The 19,091-nt window shown below is 39.0% G+C and overlaps 1 protein-coding gene across 4 annotated transcripts in view; it reads right to left on the bottom strand.

The window, feature by feature from the left end:
• Positions 1 to 3,669: 3,669 nt before the first annotated feature.
• USP6NL (USP6 N-terminal like) overlaps positions 3,670 to 19,091 on the bottom strand; it is a 130,786-nt gene continuing 115,364 nt past the window's right edge. For all 4 annotated transcript variants that reach the window (XM_052789924.1, XM_052789925.1, XM_052789926.1 and 1 more), the window contains one exon: positions 3,670 to 7,280. In XM_052789924.1, coding sequence (XP_052645884.1) covers positions 5,839 to 7,280 — 1,442 coding nt within the window. In that variant the 3' untranslated portion in view covers positions 3,670 to 5,838. The remainder of the gene's footprint in view (positions 7,281 to 19,091) is intronic.

Genomic DNA, 19,091 nt, shown 5'->3' with positions numbered 1-19,091 from the left:
AATTAAATTGCTTTGTCAGAAAAAAAAAAACAAACCCCTCTCAGAGAATTTCTGACCAACTGTAATATTGAGAATATAAATGATTTTTTTTTTTTTTAATTTGCGCATTGTCTGAAGAGAGGAAAAGCCGGAGAGGCAAACAGTAACCTCTGATATTAACTGTTTTATCATGTTCCCAATGACCAGCAGAAACCGCAGCAAAAAGGCATCACAAAACCTCTGAAAAACACAAGTTGGCACATTATCAGACTAAGTGAGGAGACAGAAAAATCAAGCACAGCTCACCTTGACAAGGCTGACAATAAAATCATCAGTAAAAGAACCATACTAAAAAAAAAAAATTTAAAAAAAAAAAAAAAGAAAAAAGGAAGAAAGAAAAACCAGAACAAGACACGTTCACTTTCAGATTATTCACAATGTGTGGTTTTGGATCTTCTAAAAGCACAATTGATTTTCTACTAACATATTAACTCCATAAGCACAAAGAAAGGCAGTCGGTGTCAGCAGAGAGTTACTCAGGAGAGGGACCTACACGTTCCCTGTTGCAGTAAGAAGTCCTCTTGGCACAAAGAAGCCAGAAAACGGTGTCTTTCCCCAGCTCACCAGATTTGGCAACCACTTAAAGGCTATCCTGAAATGACTGCAATTATATTTCCAATTTCAGTTGCTGGCCTAGTCATCTCCTCATTGCAACTCTGCCATTAAAAGCATTTGGATTGTCTTAATATTGCCCAAAAGAAAAAAAAAAAAAAAAAACACCAAACCTGCAGCAAACTATGCAGTAGCTTCATGCCATCTAAAGAGGAGCCTAAATGATATTTGGTTAAGTAACTGTTAAACTGTAACTATGCTACATTTACAGAGCTTTACAAAAATGCAGTATTTAAAGGACTACAAAAAAGATTATATTTTCCTCTCACTGAAGTATTGAAAGCAGAATGTTCTCTGCTGGAAATGAAACGGTGGGCGTTTGATGGTGTATTTTAAATAGTATTCCTCTTTGTGGATGCAGTGTAATGCCACCCAAGGGGGAGATTAAAAAAAAAAAGTCTGTAATTTGCAAGTCCACTTCAAAGTCATATTGAGGATGATGTGAAATTCAGGATAGGATTCTTGAGAGAAATCTCCCTGGAAAATGTGTATGTACCTCAGGGAAGCTTTGGATTTGCTTCCAAACACTGGAAGACTGTTCTGTTTTTTGACACCTCAATGTTGTTTACTCTTGGCATCTAATTTCGGAATTATTGAGTGGTTTATTACAAAGGTCTATCTTTGACACAACAATAAGATATTTCTCTTCTGCCATCCCCAAGATTTCTAAAAATCCCTTACTATTCATCTTGAAACTTCTATCAGTAGTGAGGATATAGCAGTTACTTCTACAGTAAGGGATTGAACCTGCCGTCAGATATTATGGAGGTAACAGACATTTACACGTGTAAAGGACCTTCCTTCTTGGCCCTGGGAAAAACACGATTGCCCACGTTGGTCTGATCATTCTGAAACAATTGCAAACAATACCATGCTTTAAGGCTTTAGGTAGTCATCAACAGGGATTAGGAGGGAATAGTCTCCTTAATAGACTTCGGGCTAAATGGTTTTTCTCTTTCCTCTGTGTCACCTTCCCTGAAGCGTTACAGACTGGCCACAGATGGATCTGGGGAGAAGAAAAGGGTAAGATCATTTTCCTGGGATCAGATTCTCTTCCTTAGATGCCTGAGTGAGCAGATGCTTACTTTCAAGTTCATCACCAAATCTGACGTCAGAAAAAAATCTTCCCGTGCATCAGATGAAGAAGGAACAGGGATGGCTTCTGTCTTCACTTATAGGGCATAACATGGCTTGATTATAGAGATAAGCAATTCGATCATGTAATCACATCCCACTCATCAAGAAGGCTAGGAGTACCAGTGACACTGCGATCCTTCTTGTCTTTTTTTCCCATGGCCACAACAATTTGTACTACAGAAGACTTAAGTGCTTCAGTCCAACGCTGAAATCTTTAATCTAGCATGGCATCAGAGTGAAAGGAAAAGCAACCACAGAACACCACAGCATATATTCAAGTGATTTCCTTTTCCTCTTAAATTCTAGTTAGTTTAATTTCACTTAATTTTTGCCATACAGAAGCTGGACATCTATCCTTACTTAAGTCTTCTGTGTTCTTCTGCGTTAGTGGAGAGAGTGTGACATTAATCACTCTCCAAACCCCTACCCTGAACTTGTCTCACTAACCACAAGGAGAGCCATGACAACTAACTTGCACAAGAAACCTACAGTTCATATAGCTCAAAGCAGGCAAATTTTGGAAAATTACTAAACCATAGGAAGAAAAGGTCTCAAGTATTTTATGTTGATACTTACTTCTTGACTGTTTTCAGGTCAAAGGTAACAGTGACAGATAAGCTCTTGTGAGGACATCTAATCCATTACACTGAGATGATTCCCTCTACCAGCAAGACACTGACACAGCTGTGTCTCACTTTACTCTGCATCGAGAGGTTTTTTGTTACTGGTATGAATGACAGATTTGAATCTGGCAGTACCTTGAGTTTGGTTTGTCCAGTTAAATGAAGATAAAAGTGTATTTTGCACTACAAACAGATGACACAAGGCTTTTTTTTTTTTTTTTTAAAGTCCATACCATCCTCTAAACTTGAGACACACACAGCAGCCACAGTCAGACTATTATTTTGCACTTTGATCAATGCAACTTTGTAAGTCTCTCATGCCAATAATTCTCCTCTTTTGAATTGGTATTAGGTGAGATTACCAGAACAAAACCAGAAAATTATGATCAGTTTATACTCCTAGCTTTCACAAATGATACGTTAAGGTTTAGCAGTGTAGTAAACTATAAACAATGTGCTGGTTTTGGCTGGGGTAGAGTTAATTTTCTTCACAGTAGCTGGTATGGGGCTGTGTTTTGGGTTTGTGCTGGAAACAGCATTGATAACACAGGGATGTTTTCGTTACTGCTGAGCAGGGCTTACCCAGAGCCAAGGGCTTTTCTGCTTCTCACCCCACCAGCGAGGAGGCTGGGGGGGCACAAGGAGTTGGGAGGGGACACAGCCGGGACGCTGACCCAAACTGACCCGAGGGATATCCCAGACCATAACTGACCCAGACGTCATGCTCAGCAGATAAAGCTGGGGGAAGAAGAAGGAAGGGGGGACGTTCGGAGCGATGGCGTTTGTCTTCCCAAGTCACCATTACGCAAGATGGAGCCCTGCTTTCCTGGAGATGGCTGAATACCTGCCTGCCCATGGGAAGCAGTGACTGAACTCCTTGTTTTGCTTTGCTTGTGCGCAGCTTTTGCTTTACCTATTAAACTGTCTTTATCTCAACTCAGGTGTTTTCAAACTTTTACTCTTCCGATTCTTTCCCCCATCCCACTGAAGGGGGAGTGAGCGAGTTGCTGTGTAGGGCTGAGTTGCTGGCTGGAGTTAAATCACAACAAACAATAACCTTGCTGCTTCTGTAATAATGCAAAAGCACTATATAGATTGTATCCATATTGCTTAGTCTAAAAATAAACATGTACAAATTAAATAGGACATACATCAAGTAAATATACACGATTCATTCATGAAAAGCAATTATTTGTGCTGAGGAGCGAAAGTCCAGTTTTGAGCAGATCAAATAATTAAGAATAAAGACAAAACAACATAAGCTTAATTATTATTATTTTAACATGTTAAAAATACAGTCACATCAAAATAGGATACACAGTTATAAAACTGTTGCAGATGACATAAGAAAATAGTGTGTATATATTTTATATATAAAAATCTACAGTATTTACTAATGCTGATACATATTTTGGAGCCTCGTGTTGCTTGCACAAATAAATTGTACAGCTTTGTTATGAATTACAGAACCATCGTTAAACACAGATTATTACACTTAGCCACAATATTATATACATATATTCCTAAGCTGCTGTAACCAATTAGAACTAAGGTAAGCCCAAGTCATATTTATCTTCACAATTTTAGTTCAGAGTTTCAGTGTAGTGCTTTGCTACTGTTACTTTGCTGCAGTTTGCAATTTTTAAAATATAAAATTGCCCAGTTCATTAAAAATTACATCAAACACATTATATACACAAAAAAAGTTTTTGAAATATACTCAGTAAATGTTACTTCCATTTGTAAAAATTGTTTTACTTCTGTACCTTAAAACTTACAGAGCCAACCTGCAGCAATAATAGGCACTAAAGCTCATTCTTTAAAGGGGGGGGGGGGGGGGGGGGTGAACCCATTTCTATCAGTTAACAAATCTTACAACACAAAAGATAACAGGACAAGCTTCCAAACCATCCCAAACTGGTGTTGATACCAATGTTTGGTACTTAAGTATTAGAAAAATCTCTCTGTTAAGCGCTCCAAGGACCTCTTCTGGTGAGATGCTTATCTGCCTCAACTCCCATTGGTTTCAATGAGAGGTGAGCGCATTCAGCACTTACTACGTGGCACCCAGCAGCTCGCAGGACTGCATCCTACATGTGCCACTTAACCTGCATTTTTTTTCCACCCCAAATTCACAGTCAAGGAAAGGAAAACACAAAGTAGAAAAGGCTGCAAACACTAATTAAAAATACATTATCAGGAGTCTAAGCTTCCGATTAACAGTCAGGATCATTTTAGTGTAAAACACCGCACAGTCTCTCAGCAGCCTGATAGCACAGCAGCACATGTCCAATCACAGACATGAACCTACCGGCTCTTTGGGGTAAAAAAGGGCAAAACAAAATGGAATTGACATGACAAAGCTTAAGAGAAGGGACACTGCATACTCACACGGCTCAGGGAATATCAAGCCTTGATCAAATCTCAGACTCCTGCATGTACTTCACAAGAGCATCAAGGAGCTCTGATACCTGTGAGATTTGGCCCTGCAACCAGTTTGTTTAGTTTGACAGCACAGCATGACAAAAAGTGAAGAGTGCAGCACCATTTCTGTATCTGGCATTACTCTCACTGTGCTCCAATATTTTGCATATAGGACGACATTCTGAAGGTAGATTTGGGTGAGAAGGTAAAAATTCTCCACTTTCGATGCAACTAAAAAACTAAACACTGCCCTGAATTTTAAGCACCATTTCTTAGCCAGATTAGAGAGACATTTTTGGCTTTCTGCTTTTGCCTGCCTGGCTCCTTCTTGCTGAGGAAAACGACAAACAGTAGTCAAAGGAGAGGAAATTAACCCTCACATAAGATTAAATTAATAATCCCAAAGCATCTCTCCTGCCCAGAACAGATACTGGGATGCTGAGGCAGCTGTATAAAAACGACAGAAATTCCCATTCAAAATGAATGACTTCTCAAATAAATTACAAAGAAAAATTAATATGAAATAAAAGTACTTCACAAGCTTTGCCCAAAGTTACAACGCATTTACATTTAAACTCTAGCTCTTTGCCATATGCATTTGTGTATTGTAAGTGCACACTCACACGCGCGCACACACACATCTATACAGTGCATTAACAATGTCAGTCAAAATAAAACTTGTAAATGTGTTACAGGTTTTAGGCAGAAAGACTGTAACACAAATTATTTAAATGTAAGGAACAATGACAGTATTAACCACATTGTCTATATGATCTTATTGCTATGTCTATGTGCATCAGATCACCTTCAATAGCTTCAATGCAAGTCTAAGAACTCAACTAGCCTTCAATGAAAGTCTGAAACATCTTTGAAATAGTGTTGTTATTTTTGAGACCCATGTAAACTGTCCGCATTTCAGAGAAGAACTGAGGTGGACTACTACTAACACAGTAATGTTTAACTGGTTTTGGTTCTTGCCATTTTACTAAGTATAGACAGATTCTCAGAGAAGCACAGATTCATGCATAGACAATCCATCATTTCTATTTCGGTAGTGTTGGGCTTGAGTTGATGGGCTTGAAAATTGGTATTGTGGTGAACCAGGCTCTTCAAAGGTTGGTGAAGTCCTGTATCTTACTGGACTATCCACAGAAACAGGAGGAAGACTATGGTCTTGAAAAGGTGCTGACTGAAAATGCTGATATTTCTGGAAATTATCCAAGTGGCCTTTGTTAACATCTTGGCTCCAGGGCTGCCTGTAGGGTTCATGTCTGTAAATATATGCAGCATCTGGCCACTTTCTATCTTCTGGTAAATAATCCACTGGAGGGATTATGAATTTGACACCTGTGGGAGACCTTGAGTTGCTGGTATAAGCATCGACAGGGGCTACTTCTATCTGACCAGGGGTTGGTGAAAGGGGATTTTGGCGACTGGCAGGATAGGAATTCATTTGTAGTTTATCCGGAGAATAATCTACTGAAATAAAAGAACCATATGGCCTACCAGAAGAGCTGGTTCGATTCCCATGATAATGTAGAGGTACAGAACTTGTATTGCCTATACTGGAAACATGCTTTGGAGAATTTCCATGGTAAGTAGGTGGATTACTGTAACATGGCAGTGGCTGTTTTACATTCAATCCATGAGGTGGTCCATCAGATTGCAATGAATATTTTGGAGATCTGGGTTGTGAAGTGAAGGTGTAATTATTGGGTATTTTTAATGGAGTTGGTACTTTTTCAGTTTGCTTTCTTGGACTATTAGAGTATGTTACATGCCTAGGGCTCTGTGGACGAGCTCTCTCAAGTGTCTCTTCAACAAGATTCTCACTCTCATTATCAACTTCTGGAACATTGTCATACTGAGATGCATTAGACCCTCGCTTACCTTCATCAGCATCCAAAACCCTCATCTTTTGCTTTACATTCAAAGGCTGCGTTTCTCCAGGACTTTGTGGTGGGCCTGAAACCAAATGGTTTATTGGCCTTCCTTTCACCTCTGCAGTAAGTTTCATTGTCTTTTCAATTATTTTGATGTCAGACGGTTTATTCCACTTAGGTACAAATTCCTTTCTTGTATTTGAAGTAGCATTAGAATTTTGATTAGCAGCTGCATTATTATACTGTCTCGAGTTGTCTTGCTCTGTTGGCTGAGGCTTTCTTCTGGTATCTACCTCATTCTTAGGCATACTACTTTGTGTCTCTATTGGTCGAGTCTTCTGCTGTTTTAAGGAAGGTTTCTTTTCCAGCGAATTAATTATTTTTCGGTTATTTGGTGAACTTTCTGGTTCTTCTTCTGGGGATGGTCTCCTTTCTGTCCTTCTTGTCGTTTGTGTACCAGTGCTGTTCTGTCCATTAAGCACTGGAGTGGAGTTAAGCATAGCAGGCTGAGGTCCTGATGGAATCTGCCCCAATGGCTTCTTTGGAAATTCATCTTCTTTACCTAAAACAAGAACAGTAATAACATAAATTCACCTTTGTACAGAAGTCGTCTTTGATCTGCTGGTCATGCAAGCAAAAATAGCTACAACCTCTATTACCGGGGCCTCTCTCTGGGTCACCATTCTACTAAACACCTCAAAGGTTTTTCTGTGTACTGACATCGAACAAAGGTTTTGTTTAGGCTCTCATCTCAACGAGTTACTCTAGTCTTCCCTTCTACAGTTGATGCAATCTTGCCAAGCTTTTGCTCATTCATGACACTGCTGCAAAAAAATAATTTTCCTAGATGACATTTTGGTTACAGTACCTACTCTGTATGTAATCCTTCTCACATTGTCCCTGTCACATTCAGTAAACTACTTTCTTCACTTCAAAAATCCTTCCCAATATCCCTCTCCCAATCTATTGTCTTCCATTCATTCACCTTTTAATGTTCACTGCTGGTAAGCTATAGTATCAGCTCCTCACTCATGTACAAGCTTCCTATCAGACATCTCTGAACTTTCTCCCACTTCTTTTTTTGGGTGGAGCTCCTCATTAACATCTGCACAGTTAAGTCCTTGTTCCCCCTCAACCCCCGCCTACAAATTTCATTTTCAGTATTAAAAAGCTACAGTATAACTAAAAGACTCTATGCATAACCATATTTTTTTCAATTCAGTTTTTTATCAGTTATAGAACAATTAAAGTAGTTAATACTAATACTGGCTACGTCATGATTTCAACTGAGTGTTCAATAGACGAGTTTTGCCAAACACAAGGACATCATTTACAGAACTAGAATATGAGTGGAAAGTTCTACCAGACTGGAGCTCAATACATCACAACAGCCAGTGGTAAACATCAGTTATGTGAGGACCCAGAACAATCCACATTGCCACTACAGAAAGAATAAAGAAGTGTTTCATTGCTTGATGCTGCTCACAGAACAATTTACATTGAATTTTCCACTGCAGCCTTTCTCCTTAGCAGTCAACACCCTTCATATTCTCAGCCAAAGTCTTTTATCATATCCACTTGCATATAACTTATTTAATTACATAACACATTACTTTCCCATTATGAGCAGAAAAGGTCACCTACTTCTCATTAAATATAATAATCTAAGTTTAATTTATTTGATGTTCAGTATTTCCCAAAAAATAAAAAAAACCTTTTAAAGTCAGCATTACCAAACAACTCTTACTCACACTGTAACTATTTATTAAGCAAAAGCTCTGTTGTAAGGAGAAAAAAAAAGACTACCCTTGCTTAAATGTTATGCAAAATAAATTATATAAAATGACTGTCAGTAAAATAATTTTATTTAATCCCTGCTTCTTCCTAAAACAAGAACTGTAGAATCTTTCTCTATCATCAAAGATCAAAAAGTTAGCACCTCACTCTTTCTAGCTTCTTTTAATTTGTAATTAAAATTCCTTTTATGTGTCTATATGGGTTCACAGGAGCGAATACATACAAATGTCTCTACCCCTGACACAAGTGCTGTGGTTAGAAGTGAGCTATGTTCATTTTTACAGTCAATAGTATGAGTTCAATCTTTGATGACTGGTTCATGATAGAGATACACAGAGGAAAGCCAGCAGCCAAGGTCAGTATTATTTATTATAACAGCATTACAAACTACCATCACGGATCAGTTGCTATATAAACTAAATGAAAACTTACAGTTTGTGCCAGCTAGGACATAGCAGGAGGACAGCAGAGAAGAATACAATGATGCCATGTGTCATGACTAGATAACTAAATAAAAAGTAAACAATTAAACTAGCCTTTTCTTGATTTTCAAAGTCTTCATATGAGGCCAAAGGTCATATGGAAACCTACCCTTTCCTTTAGAAATACCTAACTTCAGAAACCTCAGTTGACATACAATAAACACAGCCTACCCAGGCTTTCTGTAGAAAACCCCTCCACTCTTATTTTCCCCTAGTTACCCTTCACTCAATTATGATCGTACAATTATTTAGATACACAAACCTATGCTCTTACAATGAAGGTACTCACTGTCTACCTTGCTACAACCTGGCAAAGGAAGATACTCATGCTGAACCCTCTCCTCAATTACTTGTCCCCAAAGGGGAGATTGCACACGTTAAATCATCTTACAGGATTATACACCTGGCACACTATACCTAGGCAAATGGTTGCAAGACAGCGCTGCAGGTTACACGGTGGGGTAGGGCCTCAGCGTTAGGCTCCAATGAGTGGCTCTTGGAATTACAAGTCTTGTGGTTTGTTCTCTTTCACTGTGGGGCCCCACTATTCACAAATCAGGCTAAAATCTGGCGCATAGATTTGTAGACTTGCGCTCCCCCGCAGCACACCATTGGAAGAACAGATGAGGGAAGAGAGGAATGAGTTGCATGGATGCTGCAAATGGATGATTTAACAGCTCTGCAATATACTGTCTGCTGCACCAGCACCTTCAAAATTGTTCTTTATTCTTTATGAACAGGAGTTCACTTTCTGAACTTGCTTCAGTTTGGCAAAAGGCATTTGTACCATCTAATTCCACTTGCATCCTCAAACAGTGTCAGGCAAAGCTGAAGATCTTGTCTTCTAAATAAAAGTGAATTTTGCCCATAATAAATATTCCTGATACTGGAACTATGTTATTACAGTGCTTTCAATCTTACTAATTTGAATGTTAAAATAGCAGGAAGTCTGAATGAAGAAACAATACTCAAAGTACATACCAAAAACTTGCCATCTAAATCATATAGAACTAGCCTTTTTATGCTGATAATCCATTTATAACCTCCAGGTGATCCATAGTAGTTATGAGATAGCATAAGAAAATGGCTCCAACATCTGTAAATTATTTCATTTCTGTCCTTGTATGCAATAAATGTTTTAGAAAAATTACTTTTCTTCCACGCTTGAAATTAAACTATTCAAGCTATATATAAAAAACCTGAAGACAAGTTCCTCTAGTAGCTGCAATGCTTCCTTCCTTTGTACAAAGACTTTAAAAGCATGAACTGATTTCCTTTCTTCCAGCTTTCACTCTAAGAAATGCATACAGAGCAAGATGAGATGCTTTGAAATATACTTGGTTGTACAATAAAGGTGGGTTTTGTGTGAGGTTTTTGTTTTTTTAATTTCACACACTTAAGGTTTCTTAATTACCATTAAGCTCTAATAAAACCCAAGTGAGAATACCGCAGACATTTTTATTGAATTCTATCTAGGCTGTTTTGAAGATTACTTTCTGTCATCTTTCCTTCACATTTCAGGGTAAAAGAACACACTACAACTAGGCATATGTGGGCTGCACTTTCTAGATGATGTATGCTATAATATGAATTACAGCTGTAAAATTAATATCAGAGAAATCTTACCGTGTCTGTTGTGAAACTGTTAAAACTCGACATTAATTCATGTACTGAGTAACAAGCAAAGCGTTCCAAGACAATAGTTCATTTAGAAGAAAACCTCTGCATTCTAACAGCATGATACCATGTTTATAGGCTGGTAATACCAGAGCTTAGTGCTTTCAGGGAAAACAAAAATATGGAACAATGAGTACGTGTGGAAGGAGGGTCAGCAGGGAAAAGAAGAAATACAGCTTTAAATCTTAGCCACAGGGCTTCCACAGAACTTGGTTTAACTTGACCTCAGACAGAAACAACTGACACAGCTTGCTTAATCAACCACATCTGCATGTGAAACTAAGAAAGGCCATACTCCTAGAGGTACTCAATTCAGTAATCAAAGCTACAAAGCACAGGCCTTGTTCTGGTTCAAAAATGCTTGAGCTGTAATCACCTCCTACCATAAAAAGCATTGGAAGGAAAGGGGTTGTATAAGGATCTATGATGCTGCAGCACAAAGACGTCCTGCAAACCGGTCACCTTCTAAAGGAAAATCAATTTGTTTTAAACTGCAAAACAGAAATTTAATTCTGATTTAAGTATACAGGTCATACATACATACACATACATACACACACAGAGCTGTCACTTTCAGTGGAACTACCAAGTACTTTAAAAACAAATAAAAACTCAAGTTCAAAAAAAAGTCCACAAAATTAAAGATGCAGAGGACAACTGAATCTATCACCATACACATTAATGCAATGCAACATTCCTCAAATGCACAAAATAGCATGCAAACTATGTCCATGAATGCTTTAAGCAGTCCACTATCAGCAATAGCAAGAAAACCATGATGCTGCATGCTGGCAAGAAAGAAAGAATGAAGATAATAAAAGCAAAAAGCTGAGGAGAAGAAACCACAATGCAAAAGGAAACAAAAGAAACCAAGTCACAACAAACATCTCTACCATTAAGAGGTACACAAATAGCTCACCAGAGAAGCATGCAAAAGCACTAGTTCTTCTTACTAGCCGCATATCTTTTATCTACCAATTTTCCACTCCAAATCTGCCTAAAGCCTCACACGCAGCTCTCAACCGTCATCTTTACTACTTCAGCTAAACTCACTGTTCAAACTCCTCAGATCTGAGCATGCAGAAATTTTATTTGGATGTTTTCAAGGACATTCAACTGAATATGTTTGTGCTGTTGATCCAAAGTCTGAGTTAATTCACTTTCTGGACATACCTGTCTGAGGAACAGAGAAGCTTTTGAATTCTACAAGAAGTATTTCTGGGGCAAGTGCTCTTCTATACAATCTATGATGTTCACACACCAGGTTTAAAAGCATTTTGAAACTAGAAGTTAAGACAAAGCTGTCCAGTTGAGCTGTGATTGTTTTGGCAGCGACCTCTACAATCATCAAATGTGCCTTTGTCTTCTGAAGCAAACCAGGCAATCAGATTTCTCCCAGGCTGCCAGTATTTGCATGAGATGCAGAACTGGGTAACTCTTATCTTTCTCTCCTTCTCTTCCTTCAACAGAACAAGTTCCTAGACAGAGTTTAGTTACTGGCTTTTCCCGAAGACAAACATAATAGCTTATATCAGAACTTACAGAGCTGGGACTATAGAATTTTCTATTTTTCCTTTACAAGAAAGGTAGTGATTTAGTTGGCTTATATGCAGTATAGCATAAAATAAGCAAACAACAAAGAAAAATGAGCGAGGAAGGAGAGAAATGGAAGTAGAGGGAGGCAATTTAAGCAAAACAAGAACAATCAGGTGCTTGTTTGCTGCTGGTAAACATATTACCTGACATGAAAAGGAGCAAAGCAAATATGAGCAGATCTGACTGTTCCCCAAAAGATAAGAAATTCAAGTCATATTAAAGAAAGTTTTAGTCTGTTGACTTGTTCCTGCTCTAACAAGTCTTGGTCACCACCCAGTGGAAGTCGATCTCAACTACAAGACTTCTACAGATAATTGCTTCAGGAGGCACTAACAGCCTCATGCATTGAATAGCAGACATGTAATTGGACTAAAGTGCTTTAAGTGCTCTCTCCGGTGAATAACAGTCTAGTCCTTAATTTCAGCACCAGAATACATGCACTTTGACTGTTCTAACACAATTTTCAAGGATGGTAATGGTCATAAAAACAACTCTTAAAATGACATCTTGATATTTTGTGTTTATTTTCCATCAGTGATGTCCCATCTTACTTCTTCAGTTTACAAGTCCAAGAGAATTTTAAAGAAATTTAAGTGCCTGCACTAGAAGCTCAAGCTGCTGTCTGAAAGTCAACCTCTGCTCCTCCTCCTTTATATGCCATCATCAACAAAGGAGTTACTAAAATGAAATCTTGCCTGACAACTTGAAGGTAGAACAAAATACACTGCTTGCCTTCCTCCTGCTATATCACTTCTGTAATACTGACAGTAAGGAAAACTTACTTTATAAACACCTGCATTTAGATAAACAATAGAAATGTTAACAAATTTGGTCATCAACCAGAAGATACAGGTGGCCAGCTCTATGTCTGTAAGCTGCTTTTGCAAAAAAAATTTCTAAAATTAACCACTCCACTTTACAACCCGAATTCCATGTTTCTTCCAGAAAATATACTTTCTTGAAAAGTCAGTTTAAAATAGGAATATGAACAAGGACCAATATAACTATCTGGATCATATTTTAAAAAAGCATGCAAGTTTTAAACGGTAAAGATTTTTAAATGATGCAAAGCCAATGTCTAAAACTGCTGAAAATAATACACTAATTATATTAGTATAATTCCATATATTAATTTCCTTCATAATATTGTAGTTATATCACACAAGAAACAAGGCATAAAAATTAGTTGATTAAAATATGAAGTGCATTATATGAAATAGCTACTTGTATATTCTTCAAGCACAAGTGAAAAATCCAAAATTCCTCTGAAACAAAACACAACCAAAAGAGAGACACCATCAGAAACAGGAAAGTCAAGCTGACTTACATATTTCTATTGTTTTGGCTGTCAAAAGGTGCATCAAAGGCAGAGAATAGACAATATTTAATAGGTTATCAACCTAGTATATACTTCTGCACTGTCACTGGTGAGTATTTAAAATAGGCAGATATTTGAATAAAAGATATTGATAAAAAATTTAATAACATATACCAGTAAAGATAAATAGCAGATAAACATTTAAAAGTTTATGGCAAATGCAAGATTCAAATTTTGCTAGTTTTCCCTGAATACAGAAAAGGCTGGCAGAACTAGAAGAACTGAGTCAGTTTAAAGCTGGTGTTAAAATGCACAAATATAGTTAAGATGATCACAAGGACAAGGGCAGATTCCAAATTTGCCAATACTGCTTTAAAATTAAGGTACAAGACCTTTATCTCTGATTTAAGGCCTTCTCAGCTTCTTAAGGTCTATTAAACTTTCAGTGATAAAAAAAATCCAACCCAGGACCCCTCTACCCTCCGTTTTCAGGACACCATATATCAAAACGCAGGTAAGAAATTGTCTCAAGAACAGACCTGAGAGCCTTCAGCCTTGAAGGTGGGCCTGTCTTGTTTATGAAGCACTAGATTAATAAACTATTTTCAGCAACATATTTTTAAGTAGAATATGAAACTTTCACTGGTAAGCACTTCTGTTTATTAAAGTCAGACACTATAAAAAAATATGTATTAATATATAAATATTGTTTATTAATCATTGCATTATTTACATAGGCCTACTGCAATAACTTAGAGCAAAGCTGGAAATTCTATCCATACCTTGTGAGTATTCAAAGAATTTTGCTGCTGTTTGGAGTAACAGCCAAGGAAAGAATCTGTATCAAGAAATTCTGGAAATCAATGGGGTGTACCAAGAAAATTCCTTTCACTATGCTCTAGACATCATCCTTGAGTTAAGAGATTGTCCACTCTGTCAAATCTGGTTCCTTGAGATGTAAACAGGAATCATACGGTTTTAGATGAGTGTGCTGTTTAAGAACCTGCCATGGTGTGGACACCCTTCATAATGTTCCAGGCAATCCAGAAAATACCAATTGTCTTTTCTACTAAATTTGCTTCAGGACATGTCAGAGAAGTACCTTAAAGGACAGTCTCTACCATAGAGCTGTCACAGCCTGCCTCTCTGAGGGCTTGATAACCAAGCGGCTCACCAATAAGTGTGCTTATCCACACAGCTTACTGTCTCCATAACGTCACTGAACAGGGATGCCTACTTTGGGTTTTGAGAACAGCACTTAAGTTCCAAGTCATCCTCTGAAGGTTGTAGTTGCTAAGTTCAGGCTATCCTATACTGGCCAGCAGTTAGACTAGAAATTACCACAAAGATGAATGAAAATCCATGGTCTGCTTTACGCAAATAGCCCTAGTATTGGCAAAAGCATTTCACCTGCATCCAAAATTAGCACGATCCCCTTAATGTCCATGTTCTGGCTGAGCATTTTAAGGGTTTTATCAGTGAGAAAGTGTTAAATTAAGTCCCTTCCTTCCTCTCTGCTCTGAAGGGAACAAGGAGCTCCTTAATTCAATGGAAGAAGCCATGGAGGAAGCAAGCCAGAGAAAGCTACATCAGACATAAGCAGACATCCACTTTAAAGTAACACAAAAGTTATTACCTCTTTTAATATCCTACTGCAGCTTACCCTACTAGGGCAGGAAAATCTATACTGCCTAGCAAAGGATGCCAGATGGAAAATTCCACTGAGCTTAATTAGCTCACTGCTATTCCTGGATGACTGATACTGATGCAACTGTAAGATGGAGATTTTTTAGTTTTTCCTAACATGCAGTTTTACTTTAGTTCTTAAAGGTGTATTGTTGCTCAGTAAGAGGGGAAAAAAAAAAAAAAAGTACAAGATAGGAAGTAGTGCTTTGATTTCAGCTGAGAAAACTAAAATAAACACTATCTTCTCAGGCTACAGTGGATACTTAAATGAACAGTCTAGTATTTTTTGTGTGTATTACTGCATGACATATAATGGTTTCATAAGTTTTACATGAAATCGGAAGAAAAATAGTAAAAAGAGACTGAAGGTATTAGAGCCAGACAGACACATATATTGGGTTTGCATGGCAAGGTTTTGGTAGCAGGGGGGCTACAGGGGTGGCTTCTGTGAGAAGCTTCTAGAAGCTTCCCCCATGTCCGATAGAGCCAATGCCAGCCGGCTCCAAGAAGGACCCGCTGCTGGCCAAGGCCGAGCCCATCAGTGGTGGTGGTAGTGCCTCTGGGAGAACAGATTTAAGAAGGGGAATAGTTGTGGCAGAACAGAAACTGCAGCCAGAGTGAGGAGTGAGAACATGGGAGAGAAACAGCCCTGCAGACCCCCAGGTCGGTGAAGAAGGAGGGGGAGGAGATGCTCCAGGCGCCGGAGCAGAGATTCCCCTGCAGCCCGTGGGGAAGACCATGGTGAGGCAGGCTGTCCCCCTGCAGCCCAGGGAGGTCCACGGGGGAGCAGATCTCCACCTGCAGCCCGGGGAGAGAGGACCCCACACCGGAGCAGGGGGATGCCCGAAGGAGGCTGTGACCCCGTGGGAAGCCAGCGCTGGAGCAGGCTCCTGGCAGGACCTGTGGCCCCGTGGAGAGAGGAGCCCAGGCTGGAGCAGGTTTGCTGGCAGGACTTGTGACCCTGCAGGGGACCCACGCTGGAGCAGTCTGTGCCTGAAGGACTGCAGCCCGGGGAAGGGACCCACGCTGGAGCAGTTCGTGAAGAACTACAGCCCATGGGAAAGACCCACATTGGAGAAGTTTATGGAGAACTGTCTCCCGTGGGAGGGACCCCAGGCTGGAGCAGGGGAAGAGTGAGGAGTCCTGCCCCTGAGGAGGAAGGAGCAGCAGAGACAACGTGTGATGAACTGACCCCAACCCCCATTCCCTGTCCCCCTGCACCACTGGACAGGGAAGAGGTAGAGAATTCGGGAGTGAAGTTGTGTCTGGAAAGAAGGGAGGGGTAGGAGGAAGGTGTTTTAAGATTTGGTTTTATTTCTCATCATCCTGCTCTGATTTGATTGGTCAAAAAATTAAACTAATCCCCCCAAGTCGAGTTTGTTTTGCCCATGACAGTAACTGGTGAATGATCTCTCCCTGTCCTTATCTTGACCCACGAGCCTTTTGCTATATTTTCTCTCTCCTGTCCAGCTGAGCAGGGGAGTGATAGAGCGGCTTTGGTGGGCACCTGGTGTCCAGCCAGGGTCAACCCACCACACAACACATGAGCAAAGCTGAATGTCCAGAGAATGCTCAGAACCTGTAGAAAAATACTATTGCCTGGAGACAGTGATTAGTAAAACCAAAATGAACATCAGAGTGGGAACATAAAAAAAAAAAATTTAAAAAAAAAAAAAATCAGAGGCTTGTCAAATTCATATGAAGAACAAATGAGGCAACCTCACTCAACTACAGATAACAGCAGACAAATCAGCTAGATTCCCAAGGATTAGGATGAAGGCATTTTATATTGATTTTGTGAAAGGTTAAGTAATGTTCCCATTTACCCCTGGCAAGAATATACCACACAGAGAGGCCTTCCCAGGCTACTTTGAAATTAAAAAGAAAAAAGCTCAATTCCTCATCCAGCACCAAAATATACTTCACTTTGGCTTTGCTTTTCCTATTTGCTTTTCCTATTTTAATTTTAAACCTCCCTCATTCATGGCGGGGGGGGGGGGGGGGGGGGGCAGGGAGACATGGACAGACAGACAACATTTTATTGTCATTGATGTTCCTTTAGCTATCCAAAAGAAAGAACCAATATGGCTCAAAACAATTACCGTCCTGTCAGCTAGCCATACCAGAAGTTACACTTGAGTGTACAAAGTATGAAACCAAACAACTTGCATTCCATTGCCAAACTGTCTCAGAAAGAAGATACATTCACTACCCTTTGCTGTTGGTCTCCACAAGAAGACTCCTTGTGTCTCACTTTCTGTTACTGCATTGCAAGGTAGATGGCTCTTACATCACCTAAAGCCTCCTTCAATTTTCTGTGAAAATCCAGAGCCTTCTCAAACAAAATTTCACTTGAAGGCATTTTACATTCTCCCAAAAGAAAAGCCTTAAAACATAAATAAGTTAGGAACAGACTGTTTGCCTTCATTTTTTTTTTTTCCCATCAAGAAAATTTCCAGTAAATTCTGTATTTTCCACAGAAACTCTCAACATGAGTTACATGCATGTGATTTTCTGGGCTGGAAGATACATTAACTCCATCATGTATCAAACTAGAAAAATCTTTCCCAACTCTTCAGCTACCACAGCTTCAAGTAGAAACTAGAAACTTCTCACTGATAAGATTTACTTTACTACATCCATGAAAAATCTACCCATCTACAAACAATTAAAAGTTTTGGGGGATAATCCCATCACCGTTCAAACATAATCACGGAGAACTCTGTATTTAAAATTTAACAGAAAGCACTCTCATGTTCTATCTTCCTTTAACATGATGGAGTGGAACTGATGCTAAAAGACAAACTTCCTCATTGACATATTTGCTTACATCTAGTCACCATGACCAAGCATCAGCTGTGACAAGATATCTGACAAAGCACACAGCTGAAGAGTAGTGCTGAAAAGAGCAACTTGCTCTGAAGAATAAGTCAAGACTGAAACCTAGCTTGTAGAAAAAGGATGGGGTAAAGGCAGGATGAGAGGGCTGGGATTAGAAAGGGGAAGCAGCAATGCACATAGTAACATGGAGAAGAAATGCAGACTCACAGAACACAGTCTGTAGATGAGAAGGACCAAGAAGACTGAGCAGACGAAAAGACAAGAGCAGGAACTAGACTTAGACCTATTGTGGGTGGGAGAAAGCGTACTGGAGAAATGTTATAGAAAGTCAGAAAAAGGGCAAACCACAGGAACAGGGAGCAAGAGAAATGAGAAACTCTGACAAGAAGCCAAGATGATAGGAAACAAATGTACAGAAAATGTTTGTACTCCAGAGGTACGGATCTGCTGAAGAAACAGATGAAACAGGTATCTATTTGTGATGAGTAGTCCTGAAACAGGCCAATACTACATGCAATAAATAAGGTCTACAGAAACAGAAGAATTAAGTTCATTAATGAAAGAACTTCAGGAAAAAAATATCACAACAATGCTACATAGGCAAGCTTTATTCTGACACTTCTTAACTTCTGAAAGCTAATCATAGCAACTTAATAAATATATTTTAAGGTAATTTCTGCCATACTTTTAAAATTTTAAAAGACATTCTTTTTGTCACATACTATTTTACAATTAGCAAGCATAAAGAAAAAGGACTCTGCATAATCACAAGAAAAATTCTAATTAAAGATTGTGGAGGTAGGCACAGAAAAGATAACAGAATCTTAATACAGGAAGAAGAGATCCTGTACACATTTCGTAAGTAGTGCCCCACGAAACAACCACCTCCACTCTGCAACCGAAAAGCACAAACACAAAGGCTGAGAAGAAACAAAGAAAATGATTCAGTTAAACACCCAGAAGGTCTATCACCTGC

This window comes from Harpia harpyja, chromosome 6 (assembly GCF_026419915.1).
Source record: "Harpia harpyja isolate bHarHar1 chromosome 6, bHarHar1 primary haplotype, whole genome shotgun sequence".
Classification (NCBI taxonomy): Eukaryota; Metazoa; Chordata; class Aves; order Accipitriformes; family Accipitridae; genus Harpia; species Harpia harpyja.
This window is presented reverse-complemented; position numbering and strand designations above follow the sequence as displayed.